Source organism: Sorex fumeus, unplaced genomic scaffold, assembly GCF_029834395.1.
Source record: "Sorex fumeus unplaced genomic scaffold, SorFum_2.1 ptg000048l, whole genome shotgun sequence".
Taxonomy (NCBI): Eukaryota; Metazoa; Chordata; class Mammalia; order Eulipotyphla; family Soricidae; genus Sorex; species Sorex fumeus.
The window spans coordinates 7,147,363-7,174,430 of NW_026606105.1; the positions used below are offsets into that span (position 1 = coordinate 7,147,363).

Genomic DNA, 27,068 nt, shown 5'->3' on the forward strand with positions numbered 1-27,068 from the left:
GGGCCTCCCTTCAGGGCGGCTCTTAGGTTTCCATCCCAGGAACTGACAGCTCTGTTCTTCCAGCTGCTTATGTTTCGTGTTTCCTCATTATCTTCTAGTTCTCTCCCTTATCCCCACAACCTGTAACCAATTTATTCCCAACAACTGTTCGGGCTGTTGCTCAGGTATATCTAGAGGGAGAGAGGACAGTGGGTAGGGCTCTTGCCTTGCTCGCAGCCAATCCGAATTTGGTCCTTGGCCCAGAATATCATCAGACATGGCCCCCAAAACAAATATATGTATCAACCTTCACTGTTTGTTTCTGGTTTAGGGGCTACCCCTGTGGTACTCAGGAGCTTGGCTGGGGAGTGCTCTGGGAACCAGGTGGTGTCAGCTATTGAACCGGGGTCAGCCACGTGCTAGGCAAACATCCTGAGCCCTCTGCACTGTCTCTCCAGCCCCGCCTAGAATCGTCGCCTGCTGTCCTGTGTCCTGACTCAAGCCGCCCTTCACGCTCACCTAGGTTCTGTCCCTAGCCCCTCCTTCACTAGGCAGCAGCTTCTGAGCCTGCCCCAGAGTCATCCTCCTCCAGGGCAGGGTAGGCCCGAGTGTTGCTCAGCTGAGCACACACTGACAGCAGAAAGGAGAAAGGGCAGTCAGAGCCATCCATGCTTTAGGTTCAATGACTCTCATTCCTCCGCTCCTGCAATGTGCACATCCCCCAGAGAGAACAGGCATCCTCCAGCTCACATCTCAGCAATGTCTCTGGCACTCTTGCTCGCACGGGAACGCGGGCTGTGCTCTTGCTAGCCTCTCGCAGGTTCTCACTGGCCTTGCATCCCTCCCTTGCCTCTGAGTGTTCACCAGTTCTGCCTTCAGAGCCGCCCTCCTGCCTGGGGATGGGACTTCAGAATGCAGTTGATGACGACGTATTGGGAGCTTTCCACGAACATGTAGGAAATGAAGGGAAGGCCTCATACTATGGGCCGTGAATCCAAAGCTTAGAGAATGTATGCAGTAGTAAGCAAGTTACGTGGTTAGAGGAAACATCTTTGTAACACTTCAAGCCAATTCAGTGCTCAAAAGCAATGCCCTTACCTGCTGTGTCTCTGATCATATCACGGAGGTGCTCTGGGCTCCAGACTCTTCCATGGACAGAACTGGAATTACTTCTTTTTAGGGGTCGGGGCAGGGGGGGGGGAGGTTGTTGTTTGGGAGCAGCTGTGCCTAGGATTTACTCCTGGCTCTGAGCACAGGGATCACTCCGGGGCAGGGGATGGGGGGGGGGGGGGGGGGACACTCAGGATACCATATAGGGGGCCAAAGCAAGCACCCTACCCTCTGTACTCTCTCCAACCCAGAGCTAACTGCGTTTTGCCTGCCTCACAAAGAAGCACAAGGTTATGAAAGCTCTATGAAAACTGCAACTACAAAGGGTGGTGGTGCCTTGTCATGGTCAGCCTGGCTTCAACCTCCAGCACCCTGTATGGTCTTCTGACCCCTGTTAGGAGTGATCCCTGAGCACAGAGCCAGGAGTAAGCCCTACACACTGCCGGGTCTGGCCCCAGAATTAAATTAGTAGTAATAAGTTCCAGACTCAGAGAAAATGTTTATGTAATACATTTTCTGACAAAAGGCTCATCCAAAGCTTATATTTTTTTTAAATAAATAGATTTTATTTGAAGGATTTTTAAGGTATGGAGGGGAGAGAGTGAGAGAGAGAGAGAGAGAGAGAGAGAGAAACGCACACGAGAGAGCACGGGCTTCTCCAAGGGCGGAGAGAGCTCCTACACACATCCTGGCATTAGACACGAAAGCATGGAAGTCCACATCTCAAGAGGGGAGATGTGAGCGCCACGTGTGCTCGGCCATGTGGGCACAAGCAGCACGTGGGCCTGACCCGGGCAGCATATGCACTTCTTTTTTTCAAAGCTTATTTTTTAATTAATTTGGTGGAAGGGTGGTCACACCCAGTGTTGTTTATAGGTTACTCCTGGCTCTTCACTCAGGAATCACTCCTGGCAGTGCTCAGGGGACTATATGGGATGTCAGTGATCAAATCCAGGTAGGTCGTGTGCAAAGCAAGCATCCTACCTGTTGAACTATTACTCTGGCCCCCCAGAGCCTATTTTTTATTGCTTCCGGGAGAAGAGAGCGTCTCCCTCCTCCCCCTGCACCATGTGGTATGATCCTGGTGCCCAAAGGCAACAGAAATAAGAACTATTCCTCACAAGGAGGCTTACCGTGGCAGGAGGTGGGGGGGAAGGGGGACACAGGGACATGGTGGAGGGGAGCTGACACTTGGGGAGGGTGTGTTGCTGGAATATTTTATGCAGGAAACTGCCGTGAAGAGTTTTGTAAACCATAGTGCCTAATTTTTTTTAATTTAAATGCATATAAAGTGGAACATTGAAAATAATTATCATTTGATTAAAATTTTAATGAGTTTAGCTTTTTTAAAAAATCTAAGAATAAAGAAAAGAAAAACACGTTTTTATTTAAAAAATGAAATGTATATAGTTACCAACCTCATGCCTAGTATTTAATTAGAATTTAAATAGAATTTGAATTGAAATAAATTAGACATAACCCTTCCCCCCATGTACTCAGCTAACCAGTTTTCGGGGATAAGATAGTTGACTTAAACATATGATTCATTAAAGGAGCCAGAGAGATGGTACAGTGCATAAGACACGCAGCTGACCTGGGATCATTTCCTAGCACTGCATGCGCCCCCCGAGACCTTCGAGGGGCACAGGCAGATGTGGGCCCCTCCAAAAAAATTTATTGAAAGCCATCATTGTCGCCATTATAGCAAAAGCTTTAACAGGGAAAGTTAACTTCTGTTGAGTTAGGCTTAGGAAAACTTCACTCTGGAATTAAGATCTGTGTTCTGTTGTAAAGGTGAGTGTGAATAAGTGGAGAATTCAGAGGTCTAATTAAATATCAAGGTATGTTTTATACGATAAAGGATTAGAATCAAAGGTTTGTATTGGTAAATGGTAAAAAAAAAATAAGCGAAGTTTTTTCAAACAAGATTGTAACTTATTTTAATATTTCTTATCTAAAGCCTTTATCGCAATGTATAGTTGCAGTTATATCATGATCCTATGTGTTTATTTATACTCAAAATATGTTCTGTAGTCCTTGTTCTCAGCACTTCCAGGTTAAAAATGATGTTTTGTTTTTCAGTTATTTACACGCCAAGTCAATCATCCACAGAGACCTCAAGAGTAATAGTATCCTTCCTGAAATTCATCCAGAAACTTTGAAAACACCCTGACTTGTTCTTGTGTATTTTTGTCTTCACATAACATAAAATGAATTTTCTGGCAAAGTTCAGTATGCTGCAAGGATACTGCATGCAAATTTAGTGGAGCGAGGCATTCCAGCCTTTGGGTTTCTGCACGCCCTTCTCAAGTGTTTGCGGAAGTAGGGCTTTCCTGACACTGCCTGATGCCCGACCACTTGGCCGGGTGTCGCAGCTGTCTACCACCTTATTTCAGATGAGCCTCACTCTGGTTCTGAGCCGTTGAGATCTCGCCGCAGCTGCAGTCACATAACCCTGAGGGGAAACGAGCAAAGCTCGTTTTCCGTCCCTCCGTGTCCTGTTGCAGAGCCCGGCTCTGTGTCCTGTTGCAGAGAGTTGCCAGTCCAGCTCTCCGGCATGGCAGGAGACGGTCCAGGGCCTCCCAGGCATTTGGGCAAGACCCTCGTTCTCCCTCCTGCCTCGGGTCCCACACTCCAAATCAGCCTCTTCATCCTTCAGACATGTCTTCTTTTTTCTCCCGTGAGCGGATCGTGAAGGGAATAGGGACTGTGAAGTACGACGCAGGTGAAGAGTGGTCTCTCGCCGTTGACCCTCTCGCCTGAGATTTTTCATACCCCTCGCTCTAGATAGGAATATGGCATCCGTGGTTCTCCTTTACCTGCTACACCTCAGATATTTTTCTTCATGAAGACCTCACAGTGAAAATAGGTGATTTTGGCCTCGCCACAGTGAAATCTCGGTGGAGTGGCTCCCATCAGTTTGAACAGTTATCTGGATCCATTTTGTGGATGGTAAGAATCGAGCCGATCACTCCACTAACGTTTGGGATTTTCTGAGATGAGGGATGAGAAAGGAGTCGAAGGTCTCGGCCGCACTCACTGCTTTCTTGGTATTCACAGAGTCAGCATTAAGGTGTATCAGGTTTTGTGTTTGAAATGTAAGTAGCTGCAAACGTTTTTCTCTATCTTGAAAAATACTGGGAGACCAGTCTACTTCAGCACACATACGTGTTTTTTAAACTGTAGCACTGTCCTCCCATTGTTCATCGATTTGCTCGAGCAGGCCCCAGTAACATCTCACAACAAATTGTGACACTTGTTGTTACTGTTATTGGCATATTGAAATACGTCAAGGGTAGCTTGCCAGGCTTTGCCATGCGGACGAGATACTCTTGGTAGCTAGCCGGGCGGAAGTATTGAACCATGTTGACCTCGTGCAAGGCAAACACCTTACCCGCTGTGCTATTACTCCATGTTTATAAACATGGTTTAAATTTGGTTCTGAATTATCTCCTTAAAGTCTTGAGTATTCTGGGGTCCGGGAGGTAGTACAGCAGGTAAAGCACTTGCCTTGTATGCGGTCGACCCAGCTTCGATCCCTGGCATCCCATATGGTCCCCCAAGCCTGCCAGGAGTGAGCTCTGGGTGCAGAACCAGGTGGAAACCCTGAGCATCACCAGGTGTGGCCCCCTCTCCCCCCCCCCCCCACACACACACGTCTCGCATATTTAAAATAGCCTGCTTCCACAAACCTGTTTGGTATTAGCAGCTTATAGAGAGAAAGGCTATTTCACGCTGGTCTCCTCAGAGACACAAAAAGAACCGTGTAATTGGGGAGCAGCCAAGAGAGGAAGGAGGGGTGGGGTAGGGCAGTCTGCACAGAGTCCTGCAGGACCGAGATGGTGGGGAAGTGGGAAGGCAGCCACCCTCGGCCCCACCCTGCTCCAGCAAGCCCTTGTCCTGGCGTGTGCCCCCAGAGCTGGCACTTGCCACCCCATCAGCAGGTGACATGGGCTGTTGCTGTGACCCCAGCAGCTAGAGGCAGTCCCCTCCTCTCAGTTTTTCTTTTTGAGAATAATTGCTTTTCATTTAAAAAGGAAGGGTGGATGTGTCTTCACTAACACCCAACAGCTTATAACATTTAAAATATTAGAGACCAGGGCTGGAGCAATAGAATAGTGGGGAAGGTATTTGCCTTGCACATGGCTGACCCGGATTCCATCCCTGGGTTCGATCCCCAACACTGCATACCATCCCCCCAGTCTGCCAGGAATGATCGGGAAATAAGACCTGAGCATAGCTGGGTAGGCCCGCCCAGCCGCCAAAAATGACTCAGGTGCCTCGGTCAATTTTAAGACTGAAAGAGTCGCTGAGACCAAAGCATTTGCAAGCTGCCTCAAGAGGGCGAGGCCACGCCAGCGCTTTGGCTGGTCTGCACTCAGCCTTCCGAGAGGCAGTGGGAAAGCTGCCCGGGCCCTTGGCGCCCAGTTACCAGCCTTGGCAACCCTGTCTGCGGCGTCCCCAGGGGCATTTCACAGCAGCATCCTTAGTCAGATAAGAGAAACCTGGAGGAAGCTTCATCTCTGCTTTTCCTGGCAATGAGTGGATTAGGGCGAGGGGGCAGTTGGGGGTGGGGAGAAGAGGGGCGGGGTGTCCCCCTTGAGTGCCTGGTTAATTCTCACCTGCACTGGCTAGATCTTTCCTTTTATGTGTATTGTAACTATTGAAACAGTCATTGTGGGCCCAGGACTAAGCCTCGGAATCCGCATCTCAGCGCCTTTAGGGCCCCCACTTCGTAGTGAAAATGCAGTGCAGCCTAAGAAAAGGGAATCGAATTAAAGTGATGGAATTTTAAAAATCTAAATTTTTTTTTCTTCTGCAGTACCTAAGTTGCAAAGAAAAAAATGGATTCATGTTTGAAAAGTGCATTTAATTAGTGTGGGAAAGTTAGGCCCAGTCATGTTGCCAGCCTTGTAGTTTTTCAAACACTTAATATATATAGAAGCTTATTATTATCAGCAAGAAACTCTACATTATTTCCTAGTTTTTAACTGGTGCCTGCTTTGTGGCATCCCTTGTTTCAGAACAAGGAGTAGCGGGTGGGGCCCTTGATTGTTGAATAAGTTTCTCAGAAACAGTAGAACCTTTGTAAGCTAGGAGACAAGAACCTGCCTGATCTACTGTTATGTGACCATCTGAATTTTTGTTTGTTTCTGTTTGGGGCCACTTCCGGAGATGCTTAGGAATCTCTCGTGGCGGTGCTGAGATGACCATACAGAGTGCCAGGGATCAAACCCGCATCACCAAAGGCAAAGACCCTACCCACCCGCTGTACTATCATCTCTCCACCCCTGAATTGTTTAGTATAGGCTCTCAGCCTGGTTTTATCTATATCTTAGAGGAGGAGACCTCTATGTGGAGACTTTTGTATAAGACCACTGAGGGTCATTCCTGCAGTTCTATAAGTGGATGAAACAGGATTCCCTCCAGCGATCTGCCGACAAGAGTGAGGGAACACAGTTACCTGGGCCCTCACAGAGAGGGTGCTCAGGCTTTGAAAACTCTGCGTGCACTGCACAGGGCCTGACCAGAGCCCGCCAGCGGTGCCCCCAGCATCTCAGCGGGGTTTGACATTGCAGTCCTCGGGGGAGCCTTCCCAGTGACAGCTCTCGGGTCCCAACCCCAGTCTCGCACGCTCTACTGAATGTCCAGGTGTGGAGAGGCAGAGGCCGCCCTTCCCTGCCTGCTGACAGATGCTGCCCTCACCAGTTGCAGGAGTCTTCTTGCAGGCCCTCCAGCCATGTTTGCATGGGCAATCCTTTTGGTATCAAATTATTCTTGGTTTGACAGCGTTTTTATTAGTATCTTGCGATTTCTCTAATTTCTTACAATTGAAGCGTTATAGAAGAGAGGAGGTGAAAGAAGAAAACTTGGATTCTGACACTTAACCAACCATTTATTAGATGTAGTAGATTTCGTGAATATGGCAGTGGAAATGTGCAAACGTGGAATAGGGCATAGGCTCTGCCAAGCCTCAGCAGAGGGTACTTTTTACTATCTTCTGATTAATCCATGTGCTGTCTCTTGCTTGTGTTTATAAATGGTGGAAGCATGTTTATATTGCTTTTGGAGAAAGAAAATTAGTTTATTCATTTTCAGATGTTAACCGCTATTGTCTTAGGTGCCAGATGAGATTTATCTATACCAAGGGGAAAACATAAATTCTGAGGCCATTCCCATAGTGATTGCCATTTGCAAAGGTAACCACATTCCAGCGTTTCTCTGCATCAGGAGTGGCAGGCAGGAACTGGTTCTTACTTGACAGAGTAATCAATCTTAATAAGAATTCAGGTGGTGTTTTGTATAGAGAAAGGTGACTTGTAAAACGATAAAAATCTTAGTAATGCGTTAGTGTTTACAGGGTTTTCTCTTTTAATCTTGGGCTTTAATAAAAGAACGGATTACATACTAGGTGGATTAACGATGAAAAACATTTCTCTGGAAGTGGTAATAATTTATTTTGAAGTCTTTATTCAGTGGGATGAAGAAGCAACTAGAATATTTCTCTTTTTTGTTCTAACAGGCACCAGAAGTGATCAGAATGCAAGATAAAAACCCATATAGTTTTCAGTCAGATGTATATGCTTTTGGAATTGTTCTGTATGAACTGATGACTGGGCAGTTACCTTACTCAAACATCAACAACAGAGATCAGGTAATTGTTAACCTTGGGCTTTATTTCACTATTTGTATAACACCTCCAGCTGTGAATAAAGAAGCATTAGGCTCTGGGCCAGCATAAAGGTTATGGATCTTGATATTGGCGATCTGTTTTAGAAATCTGTGGCACAGTTTTGATACAGCAACACGTGGATCTTGAAATATATCTCTTCAGCCCGATAATCTGATATTTTAAGCCTGCAAAAAATATAGCAGCAGGGGCTAGAGAGAGAGTAAGCAGGTAAGGTGCTTGCCCTGCAGGTGGCCGACCCAGGTTTGATCCTCAGCATCCCGTATTGCCCTCTGAGCACTGCCAGGAGTGATCCCTGGTTGCAGAGCCAGGGGTAAGACCTTGGCACCGACAGGTGTGGCCCAAAAATGGCAACAAAAATGTATCTGTAGAATGAAGCAAAACGGAGCTAAAGAACACGATTAAAGCACTGTCTATGCTGGACGAATGTAGCTCACCACGGGATCAGTGGGCTTAGATGGGGGCAGTCTGCAGGCCTGGTGCACGCTGCCCTCTGCAGACTCACTGACCCACCCACCACTGGTGCTCAGTCCCCCGGTCGCTCCTCCAGCACTTGGTATTTCTCTGGAGAAGTTACTTGGACATTTTAGCTTAGTACTTTAATTTTTTGCCCACTCATTTTTTTAAATTTATTTTTATTTTTATGAGACTGACGCTGCCTACTGTGCTAAGAAGGTGATGGGCTGGAGTGATAGCACAGCGGTAGGGCATTTGCCTTGCACACAGCCAGCCCAGCCGAGCCGGGTTCGATTCCTCCACTCCTCTCGGAGAGTCTGGCAAGCTACCGAGAGTATCTCACCCGCACGGTGACGTATTCAATATGCCAAACACAGTAACAAGACTCAAAATGGAGACATTACTGGGGCCGCTCGAGCAAATCAATGAACAACGGGAGGACAGTGTTTGCTTGTTTGTTTTATTTTTATAAGGTTGTTCACAATAATTGATTACATTCAGTATTTCAACACCAAGCCCACCACCATTACACCTTACCACCACCAGTATTATGAATTTTCCCACCACCACCCAAGCCTGCCCCAAAGGCAGGTCCTAAATAATTTATTTTGTATTGCTTATTAAGAGTAATCTGCTAAAACTGATCCAAAAAAGTTTCCTTAGAGGAAGACGTAGGAAGATTTTTGTATCTCACCTTGGACCCATTAAGCCCTTGTATAAGAGATTACTAATATTGTTATAGGTTGAGCATCCTATGCTAATAAACGCACACACACGCACACGCGCACACACACATACATATATATGGGGGGTGGAGTTGTTTTGTTTGCTTGTTTTTAATCGAGATTGGTTGCCTCTACTTTACATCCCATCAGATGTGGTGTGCTACTCTTGGTACATCATTGGCATAAAGTATGAAATGTCGCTCCAGGAATTCTAAAATCTTAAATAGAATGAAACATCTGGAATTAAATTTTTAACCGGATGGTTATTTTGGGGTCAGGAGGCATCTCTGCAGCTTGTGGCTCTCTTCCGCGACCTATTTGTGAGTCTGGAACATGGCTGTCAGTGAGTTTATATGAGAGGCAGTTCATGGGCATGACTGCCAGGCTCCTGGAAGAATGGGTATGGGTGGAGGTCTCCGTGCGAGCTTGGAGATTTCCGTCAGAAAAACTGCATACCTGAGTTTTCAGCAGATTCGTTCTCATGTGGGGGAGGGGCAGTTGTCCTGAGCCTGTGGAGCTAAGTCATGAGCATGGCAGCCATTGGGTTCTGGAGGTTTTTGCTGCCAGGGCCCTGTTGGGACGGGTGGTGGGACTCATCTGCCCGCCTCTGGGTGCCCTGGATGAGCTTAGCCTGGCCCGAGGTGTGGAGGTATCTCTGCAGCTTTCGCTCTCTTCCAAGATTTATTTGTGAGTCTCTGGATCTTGGCCATTAATGAGCATAGACAGTGCCCAGAGGCAGTTTATCCCCACTCATTTTTATTGAGTAGTTTTAGTCTTAGTGATAAGAAGTTTTTATAAAGGGCATGGAGAGATTGTACAGCAGATAGGACACTTGCCTTGCACATGGCCAACCTGGGTTTGATCCCTGGCACATCTGTGGTCCTCCAAACCCAACCAGAAGTGACCCCTGAACACATCTAGGTGTGTAACCCTATAACCAAAAGAGAAAAATAAGGAATGCAAATGCCGAGACAGCTGCTAAAAAGGCTAAGAACTCTTTGATTACTGCTACAATAGATTGTAGATTATCAATATTCAGTAAGTGCTATGTACAACATTTTTTAAGCTGAAGAGACCAGATTTAATCTGTCATGTAGCATCCCCTTTCTGTGGGAAATGCCCTAGAGAGGGCAGTGGGAGGCTGGGCAGTAGTGCAGGAGCCAGGAGGACTTCGGCTCGTGGCCCCTAAGCGTCTGCCAGGTCCCTACCTTCCATGGATAGGACTCCAGGCACTGGGGGCTCCTTAACTTCTTACTCATGTGGGGGCCACCGCAGAAAAGTAGGCGTGTCGTAAGTACATGGTGCATTGCATTTTCATTATTGATGTATTTTCCTGCTTAACTCAAAGGTTGCATGATCTGCCTTTTGTTTCCTCCTCAGATCATCTTTATGGTGGGTCGAGGCTATCTGTCGCCAGATCTCAGTAAGGTACGGAGTAACTGTCCGAAAGCCATGAAGAGGTTGATGGCCGAGTGCCTGAAGAAGAAGAGAGAGGAGAGGCCACTCTTCCCCCAGGTGAGCAGGTGCCCTGGCCCCCAGCACGGCCCATCTCTCACAGACCCCCGGTGGTTAAACCTAGGGAGCATCGTATAACAGTGGATCCCACTGGATCCCAAGCCCACTGCAGAGAATACTCCATCTCACCATTCTGGCACATTCCACACTTTTGCACAGTCATCACAGAAATTCTCCTGACCAGGTGGGGTGTTTCACAAATAATTATCATTTTAGAAAGTAAGAAAGATACCTATTGATAAACTTGTTTAAATATAAACCTACTTTATAAATAAATAAATATAAACCTACTTTTAAATAGCATCTTGATGAAAAATCTATTTCCCAAACAAACTGCCTTTGGATCCCAGGGCTGGGGGTGCTGTGCGTGTGGAGGCTGTGCCATGAAGGAGTGAGTGACACTTATTACATCTAAAGAACTAGTGATGGAGGAACCAGAGAATGGGCAGGGAATTGCCTTCCACGCTGCTGACCCAGGTTCAAGTCCTGGCACCCCATATGGTCCCCAGAGATTGCCAGGTGTGATCTCCGAGTGCAGAGCCAGGAGTAAACACTAGGTACCACCAGGTATGGCCCAAAAGCCAAAAAAAGAACCAAAGATGTAAATGGTGGGGACCAAGCTATAATACAGTGGTAGGGGCAGTTGCCTTACGGTTCTCTGGCATCCCATATGTCCCGTGAGCACCACCAGAAGTGATCCCTGAGTGCAGCGCCAGGTGTAGCCCAAAAACAAACAAAAAAAGGTGCAATTGATGTTTTTCCTAAGTCTTTAAGGGACTTTCTCAACAGGAAGGCGAGACTGTTGGGTGAGTGAGTATAGCCTTTGGCTGTGATTCTAAGCTACTGTTGTTTGAAGAAGCATTATTTTATTTTCAAACCCAGAAAGCCAATACTTTTTTTTTCTTTTTAAATTTTTATTTTTATAAAGTTGTTCACAATAATATGTTACATTCAATATTACAACACCGGTCCCACCACATTACAGGACCTCCTCTCCCTCTCCCTCCCTCCCTTCCTTCCTCTCTCCCTCTCCCTCTCCCCCCACCACCAGAGTAGCCCCCTGAGTGTAGCGAGTGTAGCCCAAACATCACCCCTCTATAAAAGAGTTATTTGTAAAAAAACAAAACCACATTATGTGAAATCAAGGCCAGAGAAACAGCTGAAGGGCCAGGCCCAGGCCTTGTATTCTGAGGGTCCTGGGTTCAATCAGGGCAGCACATGTTTCCAGAACACTGCTGGGTATGCCTCCCACTCCAGAAGGTGATAACCTTCTTATCACCATTATTTCGAATATTCCCACCACCCACCACCAAAGCCTGCCCCTACATAATATGTTTTGTATTGCTTGTTATGAATAATCCACTAAAAATGATCCAAAAAAGTTTCCTTTAAGGAAACTGTGTGAAGATTGTTGTATCTCACCCTAGAGTGATTAAGCCCTTGTACAAAAGATTACTAATGTGTTGTTACAGGTTGAGCCTTGTGCAAAAATTTTATTTGTTTATTTATTTATTTTTTTATTTATCGAGATTGGTTGCCTTCTGTTTTACACCTCATCAAATGTGGTGTGCTACTCTTGGCACATCATTGGCATAGAGTATGAGATGTCGCTCCGGGAATTCTAAAAGTTTAAATAAGGTGATACAGCTGGAATTAAATTTTTCACTGGATGGTGACTTTGGGGTCCAGAGCCATCTCTGCAGCTTGTGAAAACCAATACTTTTAAATAATCAAAATCAGATCAGAGTAAAAGATCAGCAGAACCTCCTTCTCTTTTCATATCCCAGGTACTTACTGGGTACCCTATTTTCACATGTAAATTATAGCCTGTTTTTGTTTTTGTTTTTTTGATGGGGGTGGGCGTCAGCTTCATCAGGCAGTACTAAGGGTTTATTTCTATTCTTGTTGTTTGTTTTCTGACTTTTTGGGTCACACCCAGCAATGCTCAGAGGTTATTCCTGGCTTTGGTTATTCCTGGCTAGGGAGACTATATGGGATGCTCCTGGTTCTTTGTTCAGGAATCGTTCCTGTTGGGAAGGGGGTGGGGCGCAGCATTTGGGCTGCCAGGGATTGAACCCAGGTCAGCTGTGCGCAAGGCAAGTGCAGTGGCCGCTGTACTGTCTCACTGCCCCCACCCAACCCCCAAGATCTGCCTTTTTTTCTTTGGTTTTTAGGTCACACACAGCTGCACTAAGGGCTTGCACCTGACCACACTTAGGGGACATGTGTGGCTCTGGTTGTCAAATCCTTCCCACTGTGCTCTCTCCAGCCCCAGGTCTGCTTTTTAAGCAGTGCTGTAAGGGACACAAGATTCATACTTCTGAGGATAAGTCACATTTATTCATTGCATGGTATCAGAAAATGGAATTCCTAGATGAATTTTCCAGATGACTGAGTAGTGCTGTCCCCTTTCAAGTATTGTCTTATTTTACTTATTTCAGTTTGGGGGGCCACACCCAGTGGTGCTCACATTTGGCTTACTTTTGGTTATGTGCTCAAGGATTAATTCCTGGGATTAATTCCTGGTGGATTCATGGGACCACATGGGGTGCCAGGATCAAACTGGGTCAGCTACAGGCAAGGGCAGATGCCCTGCCCAGTGTTCTGTCCCTCCAGCCCCTGAAGGGTTATTGAAATTCACATTACAGGACCTCCTCTCCCTCTCCCTCCCTCCCTTCCTTCCTCTCTCCCTCTCCCTCTCCCCCCACCACCAGGGTAGCCCCCTGAGTGTAGCGAGTATGGCCCAAACATCACCCCTCTATAAAAGAGTTATTTGTAAAAAAACAAAACCACATTATGTGAAATCAAGGCCAGAGAAACAGCTGAAGGGCCAGGCCCAGGCCTTGTATTCTGAGGGTCCTGGGTTCAATCAGGGCAGCACATGTTTCCAGAACACTGCTGGGTATGCCTCCCACTCCAGAAAGACAAAATATTAGATAACAAACCATGTTTTATAGCCTTGAGGTATGAAAGTCTTCCCCCCAAAAAGGGGGGATATTGGAGCTTTATATAAAGAAAAGGGTTAGCACCTGTAATCATGATAAAAGTTTATAACTTTCTTGTGGTAAAAACAGCACCAAGGAGATGGAAAGATGAGTGCAGCAGCTAAGCCGCTCGCCCAGCACCACATATGGCCACAGCACTGCCAGGAATAACTGCAACCCCCAAAATAATTCTAGCAGCAATAGGATAGTGGGTAGGACGCTTGCCTTGCACACAGCCAACCCAAGACTGACTGGGTTCGATCTTTGACATCCCAAACGGTCCCTCAAGCAATGCCAGGAATGATCCCAGAGCGTAGAGCCAGGAGTGAGCCCTCAGCACTGCTGTGTGGCCCAAAAACAAAAATCAGGGGCTGGAGTGATAGCACAGTGGGTAGGGCCTTTGCCTTGCACGCAGCCAACCCGGGTTTGATTCCCAGTATCCCGTATGGTCCCCTGAGCATCTCCAGGAGTAATGCAGAACCAGGAGTAACCCCTGAACATCACCGGATGTGACCCAAAAAGCAAAAAAAAAAAAAAAAAAACCAATTACAACAAAATTTAAAATGACATTGAGAAACACAGGAAATAAATATAGCACATATACCAAAGAGTAAATAGTTGTCTCATACCTGGGACTCTTACAAATCAGTAAGTAGGAGATAATCAACAAGAAATAAGCAAAGCCTGTCAGTGATTCCCCCCCCCAAATAAACAGAAGCAGTGATTGAACTTAGGTCAAAGCATTAAAATCAGTAAAACATAAAATAACACAGCCGAAAAGACCATTTTGCCTGCTTGTCTCTGATTGGTAGTATCGGGATAAGAGACAGCCCTAGAACATGGAAAAGAATTTTTTTTTCAAAATCATAACGGGTCTGGTAGGAATGAGGGCTGCTTTAGTCTTAGTTCGAGACCAGCTATGCAAAGGGCATCCGCATGCATGTTCCATATTCCCTCGGCTTGAAATCCACTACGGAACCGGACTCCCCAAGGAGCCAGCTGCTGGGTCTGGAGCCAGGTCAAGCACATGCGTTGCGTGCAGGATGCCAGGGCTCAATCCGAGGATGTTGACTGTGACTAGTAAAATGGGTAACAGTCGGGCGGGTGTCGGGACGGGGGGCACGCAAGCCGCGGGGCAGAGCAGCGCCCAGAGTGAGAGGCGAGGGCCGGGGGCTGCTTTCACAGTGCCTGTGCGTGTAGGAGGAGCCAGACTAACATCAGCTCGAGGCGGGCGCTAGAAGCCTCATTCTGCGTCTGGCCTGCAGCTATTGGTACTGTTGGAATGTTTGCCTGTTAGGACTGGAATTAGAAATACGTTTACATCACTTTCTCTGTCCTGCTAATACTAAGCATGACCAGCCTTCCAGTAATACACAGGTCACAGCTTCTGTCGAAAGTTGTGGCTAGGGGCTGGAGCCATAGTCCAGCGGGGAGGGCATCTGCCTCGCAGGTGGCCAACCTGGGTTCGATCCCCGACACCCCATATGGTCCCCCAAGTAACAGGAGTAATTCCTTTGTGCAGAGCCAAAAGGAAGCCCTGAGCATCGCCAAGTGTGACCCAGAAAGATGAGAGAAGGAGGGAGTTGTGGTTAGCAGAATAGGAGGTGCCATGTCTTGACAGCAGATGGGACAGCGGATGGGCAGCCTTGTGAGTCTGCAGGTGCCCTCCGGTGGGCACACCCCACACCTAGACTCGTCTTGGACTCCACCCTCAGGAGCCACCTCAGCAGAATCTCTGTGGTTCTCGGAATCCACGCCTCTCTCTGGCTTGTCGCCTGTCACCTCTCGGCCTGTGCAGTCCAGGTCACTGGCCCCCTGCTCTTATGCGTGTAGGACATTTCTCACTTCCCGGCTCTTCACCAGTCAGTTGCTCTGTTCCTTCTCTTTCTGAGATCACAGTGGCATTACTGCTTTCTTATTTTTTTAAATGCATCCTCTTCTTCCCAAAAGGGCCTTGTGGTCAGTAAGGAAAAGGTCTAGATTGGCTTATTTTTTTTAATTACTAATTTTTTTAATTAAAAGTTTTTTGATTATTATTATTTACTGTTCCAGAACCATCAGGTGATCTAAAATATAAAGAAAAGTTAGCAATGGGTTACTTTCCCCCGTCCATTTTACAGAGGTCAGAGCTGTGCTAATCTAGTCTTTTTCTTCTTAGGAAAAATTTTGGGGTTTTGAGCTGAAGAGATAATACGGTGGTCAGGGCGCTTGCCTTGCATGCGGCCCACCCAAGTTCAATCCTCCGTGATCCATAGTCTGATGCAGCAAGCTTTTAAAGATTTCTCCCACCCAGATTTTCATTCTTTTCTTCCTTTTTCTTTTTTAGATTCTCGCCTCTATCGAGCTGCTGGCCCGCTCATTGCCAAAAATTCACCGCAGTGCATCAGAACCCTCCTTGAATCGGGCTGGCTTCCAGACGGAGGATTTCAGTCTCTATGCTTGTGCTTCTCCAAAAACACCCATCCAGGCAGGGGGATATGGTGCGTTTCCTGTCCACTGAGCGAAGTTGAATGAGTGAGCGTGTAAGAGGGTAGGGACGAAGGAACGCGAACTGTGTTGACTTATATATATATATTTTGCTACCTTGAATAGGATATGCTTTTTTCTGTACAGGAACCAAAGAACAGAACACGTGTGTTCTTACAGACTGAAAATAAGCCAGAAATCTTCAGTGCTGGGTTTCTCAGAACCCAGGGGTCTTTCCATGCAGAGACATTGCCCGACAGTCACAGGGCCTCTGCGAGAGGCTTCCCTTCCTGAGTGTGTTTTGTTTACTTGGTTATGCTAATTAAATGTCAGTGAAACTTTCTCCTGCACCTTCTGTTATTTGCTGTGAAGTGTCCCCAGGGCCCCTGAGAGCACTGTTTGTGCGAGTACTCACGGCACAAGAGGACGGAGCCGGGCCTGCATGCGGCCGGCCGGGCACCCACATGGACATGAGGACTGAGGAAGGCTGTTCTGCAGCCTTACTCTTTTTTGGGTGACTTTTTCTTACAGTATGGAAAATAGAAATACCCTTTGTCCCTTAGAGAAGTCAGCTGGGTTTTTGTGATGAGTTGTGACCCTGAGCAACCAAAGATACTGCGCCTTGGACATGAGTGACACCGTGGATGTCTAATGGGGATGTGTTACATATTTTAGTTCCTGTTTAATATAAATTTTCTTTAAATAGACGGGATAGATTTTGCACAGAGAAGTTACTTTTTCTCCTAAATGCACTACCTCCTCCTTTCCTCCAAAGAACCGTCTGATCATTTCTTTGGTCTTTTTGGCATCTGCTTTTTCATTTAAGTAGTTCTGGTTGCCAAAGAACCAGGTAATGAGGTGGGTTTTTTAATTATCATTTAGATTAGACTGACCTCTCTTGATGCCTGCATTGTAGCAGTCACCTCATCCATGTGTTTCATAAAATGCCTCTGCTCTCTGGGGTCTTTGTCTAGCAAAATTCCCTTCACGATGAACAAGTGCTCTTCCCTGTCCTCCTCTCCCTTCCCCTTCCTTCTCACCGCCCCTCTCCTCCCTTGCTCTCCCCTCTCCACTCTTCCCTCCCTTCCCTTCTCCTTTCCTGTGCCAGGAATTAATCCTGGTGCTTCACACAGCCAACTGGTGCTGTGCGACTGAGCCCGTCCCTATCCCAGAGCCTTTTTTCCATTCCACAGAATGAAGAATTCCTAAGACTATAGTACTTAACACCTTCCCATGTAATGTGTCCGGCAGTCATTATGTTCTTCCTGTGAGCCTGAATCCTACCGAGAATCAAAAGTGAGACTCAAAAGTGAACCAAGTAACAGTATTGTCGTTTTATGGACGAAATCAGAGTCAACCCAGGGACAAAGGCAGCCTCTTAAATGCATCATTTATATCATCTGGACTTGGGATGATTTATTTTTTAATTACCATGAATTACTGGGCTGGAGCAGTAGCACAGCAGGTAGGGTGTTTGCCTTGCACGCAGCCGACCCGGGTTCAATTCCTCCGCCCCTCTCGGAGAGCTGGGCAAGCTTCCGAGAGTATCCTGCCCGCAGGGCAGAGCCTGGCAAGCTCCCTGTGGCATATTTGATATGCCAAAAAACAGTAACAAGTCTCACAGTGGAGACGTTACTGGTGCCCGCCGGAACAAATCGATGAAAAATGGGAGGACAGGGCTACAGTGCAACTATGAATTACTAAGTTCCCGAGATATTTGTGATTGCGTTTTACACATCCAGTGTTCCTACCCCAGTTCCTTCCGTGTCGACGGACCTCCAGTGTCCCCAGTTTCCCACCTGCCCCTGTTGCAGGCACTTTTCCCCTCTGCAGTTTTTCTAGTGTTTTGGCACAATTTTTAAACATAGGCACAAGTTGCATTTGCATAAAAGCCATGCTTTATGAAGAAAACAATTACATTTAAACAATCGGCAGAAATGTCATGTGCCCTATGATGAGTTTTTGAAACATGTTTTTTGAATCAGTTGGACTTCAGTATCCATGATAAGAAAACCAATCAGTAATAAGTTTATGTACCTGTTTCCCCTCCTTTGGGTCGCTTAAAAGTGATGCCATTGTTGTTTTTAAGAATTGGTTCATAACGTTTAGGAAAGAATAAATAAAAGTATGATAAAAGTTTAAAGTTTTCAGTAAGTCTAAAGTGAAAAATTTAAACCCTTTCTCATACTTTAAAAAATGAAATAAAGGAGCCGAGCGATAGCACACCAGGTAGGGCGTTTGCCTTGCACGCGGCCGACCTGGGTTCGATCCCCGGCATCCCATGGGGTTCCCCAAGCACTGCCAGGAGTAATACCTGAGTGCAGAGCCAGGAGTAACCCCTGAGCATCACCAAGTGTGACCCAAAAAGCAAATAAATAAATAAAGGATGAAAAGAATGTCACATGTTGAAAATAAGTGCATAATTTCTAAATCTTGTAGTAACTCTAAAAATATGATTTTAGAAATTATTACAGAGGGTTCATTGATTCCTAGGTTAGCAAGTATGTAGCTAATGAAGATTTTGCAAAATTGACTTGGTCTGTGGAATATCAAAAGGTTTGGGGCATTTTGAAGTACAAGAATCTGAGGGTCTGGGCTGGAGTGATAATTCAGCGGGGAGGGCATCTGCCTTGCACATGGTTGACCCAGGTTCGATCCCCGGCATTCCGTTTGATTCCTGAGCACCACCAGGAGGAATTCCTGACCACAGAGCCAGGAAAAACCCCTGAGGTGTGGCCCAAAAAAGAAGAGAAAAAAACTGGCAACCTTTTTATTGAAGGAGTTGTTTCTGAAATTTCCAGTGTTACTTGCCTCGTTTTTCTCTTTCCCCTTTTGTGGGGGATGTGAGGGGTAAGGGTTGAGCTACACCCGCAGCACGCCAGCTGCTCCTGGAGATGCTCACAGGACCATACGCAAGGCCCAGGTCACCCTATACCATGTTCTCTTCTCGTTTTCCACTCCCCTCCACCCCCATCTGCTTTTTCCTACTTTACCCGCCGGTCTGCTTTGCCAGAGGCACAGCTCAGAAATCTGGAGCTCTCAGGCTGCTGCTGGACGCGTGCGCCATCCCCCTGGCCACATGCAGAGTCTTCTCAGTTTGGAACCTCTGGAAATGATGATAGTGGTGGGACATTAAAAACAGAGCGGGTGGTGGGGCTGGAGCAATAGCACAGCGGGTAGGGCGTTTGCCTTGCACGCGGCCAACCCGGGTTCGACTCCCAGCATCCCAGATGGTCCCCCGAGCACTGCCAGGAGTAATTCCTAAGTGCAGAGCAAACAATAATAATAATATAAAAAAATAAAATTAAAATAGGGCAGGGGCTGGAGCAATAGTACAGGGGGTAGAAAGCTTACCTTGCATGACCCGGGTTCAATCCCCGGTACCCCATATTGCTTCCCAAGCCCCTCCAGGAGTGATTCCTGAGCACAGCCAGGAGTAAACTCTGAGCACCACCCAGAATGGCCCCCAAGCAAAAATAAATAGAACAGCCAAGATGTTTTTAGATTATGTGGATCCACAGAAGAAGAGTTTGCAGGATAGTGATAATGGTAATGGAAATTTCCTACTGTATTTTTACTTGTTTTATGCCTAGTGATTGGGTGTGAGTATGGGTGTGGTTTGGGGGCCACAACTGGAGATTTCTGACAGTGCTCAGGGAGCCATCTGGGTGCCAGGGCTTGAACCCAGGTTGGCGCATGCAAGGCAAGGCAAGCACTCTCCGACCTATCCTCTCTTGGCTGTTTCCTTCCTAAAACCTGTACTTTCAAATAATTTCCTTTTTATTTCTTTCCTAGGAGTCAGTCTTTCATCAAATTGGTTTTACATTTTGTGTATTGGGGTGGGAAGATTGGGGAGTGGGGGAACACATCTTTTTATTTTTTTGGTCACACCCAGTGATACACAGGGGTTACTCCTGGCTCATGCATTCAGGAATTACTCCTGGCGGTGCTCAGGGAACCATATGGGATGCCAGGAATCGAACCCAGGTCGGCTGCGTACAAGGCAAATGCCCTACCCGCTGTGCTATTGCTCCAGCCCCAGGAGCACATCTTTGAGGCCACATCCAGAGGTGCTTTGGGTTTAGTCCTGGCTCTATGCTCAGTGTCATCGAGTAGTACTTGGACCTTATGTGGTGCCAGGATTGAACCAGGGTCAGTCACATGTGAGGCCAGCGCCTTAACCATCCACACTGTCTCTGTAGCTCCAGTGGAACGTTTTTCATATTTCATTAGTCAGTAATGAAATGAATCTGTGTTTTTGTTGTTAGGTTTTGTTTTTTGGGGTCTTTTTGATATTTTCGCTTTAGGGACCCTACCCAACTCTGCTTTGGACGTACTCCTGTTTCTGTGTCAGGGACCATGTCTAGTGCCAGGGACCAAACCAGAGTTGGCTTCATGCAAGACAAGTTCCTGAACCTTCCTCTACCGCTCTCCAGCTCCAAAATTTATATTCCTGATTTTAAGTAGTTTCACCATTTAAGCAAATGCTTTAAGTTTCTTTTAAGATATTGCAGTGTTGTGCTTGCTAGCATTTAAATACTAAGCCAATAATTTAAATCATTGTCTTTAAGATGGTGCATTTTAGGGGCCAGAGAGATAATCTAAGGGCTAGGAAACTTGCCTTGCACACAGCTGGCCCTGGTTTATTCCTCAGCCTCTGCATATGGTCTTCCAAACTTGGCCAGGAGGAAGCCCTGAGTGTGGCCCAAAGTCCTCACATACAAACGCACCCAAAAAAAGAATTACTGAGCATTTCTAAACATTTTTATTTTACTAAGTTTCTCATCTTTCCCTTGATCATCTTTCCCTTGTCTTTGAGTTTGAGAAGTCCAGTCCAGGGGCTCAAAGGCTCAGAGCTGAGTGTGTGCCCCGGGCTCAGTCCACTCCACGTGGTCCCTCAGCACTGGGCATCTCCCAAAATCAAACCCCAAACGTCCACAGTGGGGCCTGGAGCACATGTCCGTGAGAGAGGGACTCCTGCCCTGCGTGGGTGAGGCCCGGAGGTCAGCCCCCCGGCACTGCCTAAAGAAGTGCAGTGTGTCTGTGCCGAACAGCCTTCATCCTTCAGGAACTCTAAAATCACACAAGGAGACTGGCTTTGGTCTGATTCGGGTGACTGTCCTCGAGATGGGACGGGTTTGTGTGCAGAATAACATTTATCGCTTCCTATTCTGAATCCCAATTCTGAGCAGGAAGACTAGTTGTGAGTCACTGAAAGTGGTTTAGGGACTTGTTGATTTTTTTTTAATTGAATCACCATGTACTACAATTACAAAAGTTTCATGTTTGAATTTCAGTCGTATGATTATTTAGACCCATGGACGTTGGTGTTCTCTGGGTTTGCATTACAGTTCTGTGATTTTTTTTTCCTGTGTGATCTTGGGCCAGTTTACTCAACTCTAAACACCAGCTCCATTCGCTCGTTTGTTTGGCATGCCAACATTCACTAGTGACCAATATTCACTAGATGGAATTTAATGATGATCAGAAAATCCAGGTGTCCCCAGAGTACTTTAGACGTGTATTCATATGTGATTTTTGGGATCTCCATTCTAAACCACTACTGTTAAAAAGGGGCCTGGAGTACAGTAGGTTGGGTGGCTTGCCTTCTGCACAGCTGACCCGGTTCAACCCAGGTACCATATATGGTCTCCTGGGCCCCACCAGGAGTGATCCCTGAGCACAGTCAAGAGTAAGCCCTAAACACCACTGGATGTGCCCCAAAACAAAATTATGTTAAAACTAACTAACTAAATTCCAATCACTACTACTAAGTCACCAATATGGGCTGAGCAGCAGTAGAGTGGGTAGGGTGTGCCCGGCACACAGCCTCACTGGGTTCAATCCCATTAACCCACATGTTCCCCCAGTACCATCCGGAGCATTTGAGTGCAGTGCCAGAAGCCCTGAGTATCACCAGGTGTGACCCCCCCCCAAAAAAAAATCTATTTACAGTTAAGAGAAAGTGACCCCTAGACTTAACAGGAGGGTAGATGAAAAGTTTCGGCACACAACAGACAATTAAATACGCTTAAAAGAGTGGAATGCCTCGAAAGAATTTGATGGGTTAAAGAATTCCCAGTGTGTTGGCACAGGCAAAGTGTTTGCTTGCGTGTGAACAACCCCCGTTCTGTCCCCAGCACCACACACGGTCCCCCACCTCTCCCATCCCCACAGTCCCTGTGTTAGCAATAATACTCGGTAACATGCATCTCTCATTTGATTTTTTAAAAGTCATTTACAAGGTAAAATTAATTCGAAAATAGAAGACCTGGGTTTGTCAGCTACGTAATGTGGACAAAGCATTTTGCCCTCAGGATAATTTCTGCTGCTTTTCCCCTCCAGGAGGCCTTCTAATAATAAAAATAAGTTGATATATCAGGTTCAGGGGGAATTGTGGACTGCTGGCAGCTTGGTGGGAACCCTGGCGTGTGCGAGCGCCTGGGAACTGTGCGCCCCTAGCCCCCGTGCCGCCGGCTGGCCCTCTCCAGACTGTAGAGCTGGCATCCTGCCTGAGCATCGGGCATTTGTGCTCGCGTATTGCTGGGTCTGTAAGACACCCGGTGTGGCAGGAAATCACCTTGCAGTGAGGGGTCTGTCTCTGGATTGTTTGAGGTCATACGCTTTTTTTTAAAACGAGCTCTTGTCCTCCCTCCACAGGAGAATTTGCAGCCTTCAAGTAGCCACACCACCGGGCAGCATCTACTCTTTATTTCTTAAGTCTTGTGTTCGTACAGTTTGTTAACATCAGACACAGTTCTCTTCCTCCAGTCTTTTTTTAAAGATAAAGAATTTTCAATGCATAGCTGGTATGGAACAGAGTGGAATTTCCCATCCATCGAAAGAGGGACGAATGTTTTAGGACCAGAATCCTCTGCTGCCAGTGTTTCTTCTTCGACACAAATACCACGTGCATACCAGTCTGCCCGCTCCCCGGAAGAGAGAGGAGAGAGCCTAAGCGCTGACCTTTTGACGGTCAGGCCTGATGGACCGAAAGTGCTGCTACCGCTTGGGACTTGGCTCTGGGAAGGCCGCCAGGTGCCTGGCCCCTAACCACACGCCCGCCCGGGGCTGCTCAGCCGGTGAGGCGGGGCGGCGTGATCCCCAGGCCCCGTTCTCTTTCCTGTTCTGGGGTTTCGTGGTGGAGCGCTCTCCCCTCCATTCATTTCCAAGGGAAGGAACAAAAATGCAGCATGCCCGTGCCGCGCGGGTGGGCCTCGCGGGGCCTGGACCACTGGTACCCAAACGCAACAGAAGTGAGCGCAGGCATCGCATACGGGGCCCAAGGGGCGAGGAGGGCAGGGGTCGTACATGCCGAGGCGAAGGGGATGCTGCATCTTTTTCCGGACCTCCTGGGTGTCGGCCTTTGGTTTCCTGGTAGGCTGGGCTGTGCAGGCACAGGCCTTCCCTTCTCACTGGGCCCCGCAATGGAGACACGCACCGGGGTTCTCCACATCTAGCAAGTTCTCAGGAAACACAGTGGATATCTTCCTCTAAGCTCTTCCAGTTACCAAGTACCGATGTGGCTGCTCTGTCCAGGGCTCCCCCGTGCCTGGGCAAGATCTAATCAAAAGCCTACCAAACTACGCTTCATAACGGTTTTGAATGTGACACATTTATGTAACTTCAATGTAAGGTACACATTTTAATTTCCAAGTTTCTTCTATTATATTTTTATTAAATAACTTTCAGACCAAATTGAATTGGAATAAAATAAGCCTTCCCACCAGAATTCTATATCCTGGAAAATTGTATTTTTGTTATACGAGCAACTTAAAGAAAGGTGATCCTTTTTCTCTATCGGAATCATGGGGAGTCGTAGCATAATGACAGGTCTTTGTCATTTTGAAGTTCATGGTACTTGCTGGATCCACGACTAACATCTTCGCTAATATCTCACTGTTTCTTCCCACTGCACTCCGACTCTACGTTCTGCATCTTCTTTCTAGTCTCATCTAGAATATGCAACCTAAAATAAAAATGGTGGTGTCTCCATGCATTCTCCTCCTTCCTTTTTCCCCCAAGCCTGGTCCTCAAAAGGTTGGATAATTTGGCAGTCAAGTTCCCAGGCACAAAATAAAGGTTGGATAATTTGGCAGTCAAGTTCCCAGGCACAAAATAGAATGATTTTAGGTGTCCTGGCACGAAGGGAAGTTGGTGTGGTCCTACTTTTTTCCTTTGTGTCGGAAAAAGCTGCTACGGTATTAAGCTAAAGCTCATTTGGGGAGGGGGGAAATCTGTGACTCTGGGTGTGTACTGGCAGATCCCTCCCTTATCAGACACATTCTGGAATCTCTCCTCAGAGTTTAGGAATGTAAAGCAAATCGAAGGTATCAGCCCGACCAGGCTCTGAAAGAAAATAAGGGAGGGTCTATCAGATAAATCAGAGAACTGAACATTGTTACTGCAAATTGTGTGTTTTCTGGAAAATGTTTGCCCTCTGTCTCTTTTTTAGTCTACTAAAGCTCACTGCCATTAGATGACTTTTGCTCACACACTGTCCTCAGAGGAAGGTCTGCTGAGACGGTGCCCGCAGGGAAACGGAAGCGATTCCCAGTCAGCGGTGACAAGCAGAAGGCCCGTGCCCCTCTGGTCTCAGCAGCAGACTTAGACACCACAGGTTTGGGGACTGGTTTCTGCGCACTGACAGAGCATGGTGCTGTCCCTCCTTTAAACACGGTTTTGGGAACATTGGTCCTTGGAAGTGAGTTGCAGCGATGCTTTTAACATGGAGAGAGAGCTGGCCTTAAGCACAAGCTTGCCCTGCCCAGGGTGGGGGCTCAGACCAAAGGCAGGGGCTCAAGAAACTTCCTGACTGGCGAAAGTGGTCAGTGAATCCAGCTTCGGGGCATCACTGAGTTTTTTCATCGAGCCCTTAGGAAAAAAAACAGGAAACTGGGCCAGAGAGAGGAGAGCAGGGAAGGAACTTGCCTTGCACACAGCTGCCCTGGGTTGGATCCCTGGTCCCGCCCCCCCCTTCCCCCCATATCATCCCCCAAGGCCCGCTAGGAGTGATTCCTTAGCAAGGAATCAGGAATAAATCCTGAGCACAGTCGGGTATGGCCAAAACCATTTTTTGTTTATTTGTTCTAATTAAAAATTAACTTTACCCTTTATGCCGTCAAAATTTCTGTTCTAGAGCACATGTGATGTGAGAGGGTTTCCTCTGAGTCTCACTTTATTTTTTGATACTTGGATCGCAGGTAGACTCGGGAGCTCCCTGGGAAGGATGAGGGGGCGCTCCTGGTCGGTGTGACGCACTTTAGGGCGCCCGGGAAGCCGGAGTGGGGCCCGTCACAGACCCCCCGGCACCCGGGCCGCGCCGGGTCCCTAGGAAGGGGCCAAGAACGAGGAGGCCAGGCCACTGACTGGCTGTGAGAGGGCCGTAAAGAACGGCTTTTAAATGTGATGGTTCCTGGCGGACTTTTTTGTTGTTCAGCGAGAATTTGGGGGCTCGACTTCAGCCCCCAAAATACTGTCGACCAGATCAGAGCGTAGACAGGAGACTGGTGAGTAGCACAGCCAGGGAGATGGTCCTGCTGTCAGATCCAGTTCCTGCATGTCCCCGTGCCCAGTCCTGGTGGCGATGGGGTGGACGCTCACATAGGTGGCCTGACTCCAGACCCGCAGAGCCCCACTCGAACCACTGTCCTCGGGATGTCTGTCTCCCAGGCTGGGAGCTCTGCTGGGCCCAGAGAAACCATCCTGTCTCCAGCCTGAAGCTTTGTGGTCCCGTCCGAGGCTCTGGTTCATGCAGACTCCGCTCCGCACTCATGTTGACCCTCTCGTCATCACCAAGCAGCGTGGCCGGTCCCTGCGCCTCTCCGCCACCACACCACAGGGTTCAGCTGACCCTCCCCAAAACTACCTCCGCAGAACGAGGTTCCTCTCTGAATCGGGGACAGTGTGGGCTGGGATCCGAGCGCTCACATCAGCCATCAGGCCGCAGAAACAGGGTTCAGGAGACAACCCCCCCCCCCCCGGTTGGAACGAGGTGCCGCTGTCCGCGTGGAGTTCGCCTTCAGTCTTGTCACCTTCGTGGAGTTCCTGGAGTCTGGGGACCGTGTCGCTAAGTCACAGTGACATTCTACTTTCCAATGGACTTGACAAGGCAGTCCTCCTTCGTAGCCCGCTCGCCACCTCTTTGTCACCGGGGAACTGTCGGGCCACGAGGCGGGTCTCCCAACCCATGAGATCCTCTGGTCGGTGTGAGCAGCGCCACGCCTGGGAACGGGGCATCATTCATGAGGTTCCCAATGCAAACATGATGATGTTCTGAGTCTAGGCAGCAGCTCCTTCATTGCCGTGGTGTGGCTAAGGCGCTGGAAAAAATACCTTGACAATTTGCCAAATGATCTTACCGTGCCTTCGTCATGCAATAAAACAGCTGACACTTCAGGGGGCAGCCGCGGCGGGGGGGAGGAGTCGCTCTCGGCCCCTCTGCTGGTCTTTGGGGGCAGTTGAGACCGCGAGGTCAATGTTCTAAGGGTTTATAGCCAAGAAGAAGAAGAACCCACACATTTTAAAAAAAAATGAGAAAACAGGTAAATTTTCAGTGAACAAAACTATTTTTTTAAAGCACACAATCCCTCATGGAGTCAGTTATATTTATCACATAGAGCAACGAGGTTGAAATTGTAGGTCAGTGACATTTCTAGTGAAACTTTTCTACTCCTGTGGGTCCCTCAAAGCATGGGACTTTTAAGAGAAGCCTCTGACAGCTGTTTCCCGCAGTCACTGAGTAAAGCGGCAGGACCAGCGTGTTTCTGTGTCCTGGGCGCCGCTAGCCCGCCTGTTCCTGGATGAACTTCATTGGAGCAGGACGGGCTGTTGTGAGTTGGCTACAGTCTCATCTGCTGCCAGACACCCCGGCGCCTTCCGGCTGGGTTGCAGGAGCAGCTCTTACCTGCCTGGGGGTCATGGGAAGCATCCGGCCCTTAGACAGTCAGCTGTGCTGCTACCGGCAAACTTTGCTGCCGCCTGGCAGTTGAGCCCTGAATCGACGAGACGGGCAGCCGACCTCCTGAAGTCTCAGATGACGGAAACCGTGCTTCACCTCAAAGCACAGAGGGACCCGGACCCCCGCCCCCCTCTGGAAAGTACGTCTTTTTTAAATGTCAGCAACAATTTCACCTGTGAATG

At 47.7% G+C, this 27,068-nt stretch overlaps 1 protein-coding gene across 2 annotated transcripts in view; it reads left to right on the forward strand.

The window, feature by feature from the left end:
• BRAF (B-Raf proto-oncogene, serine/threonine kinase) overlaps positions 1-23,015 on the forward strand; it is a 169,574-nt gene extending 146,559 nt beyond the window's left edge. For both annotated transcript variants that reach the window (XM_056124014.1, XM_056124015.1), the window contains 6 exons: positions 3,172-3,218; positions 3,923-4,041; positions 7,613-7,744; positions 10,342-10,476; positions 15,787-15,940; positions 22,587-23,015. In XM_056124014.1, the coding sequence (XP_055979989.1) occupies positions 3,172-3,218; positions 3,923-4,041; positions 7,613-7,744; positions 10,342-10,476; positions 15,787-15,940; positions 22,587-22,609 (610 nt within the window). In that variant the 3' untranslated portion in view covers positions 22,610-23,015. The remainder of the gene's footprint in view (positions 1-3,171; positions 3,219-3,922; positions 4,042-7,612; positions 7,745-10,341; positions 10,477-15,786; positions 15,941-22,586) is intronic.
• The last annotated feature ends 4,053 nt before the right edge of the window (positions 23,016-27,068 follow it).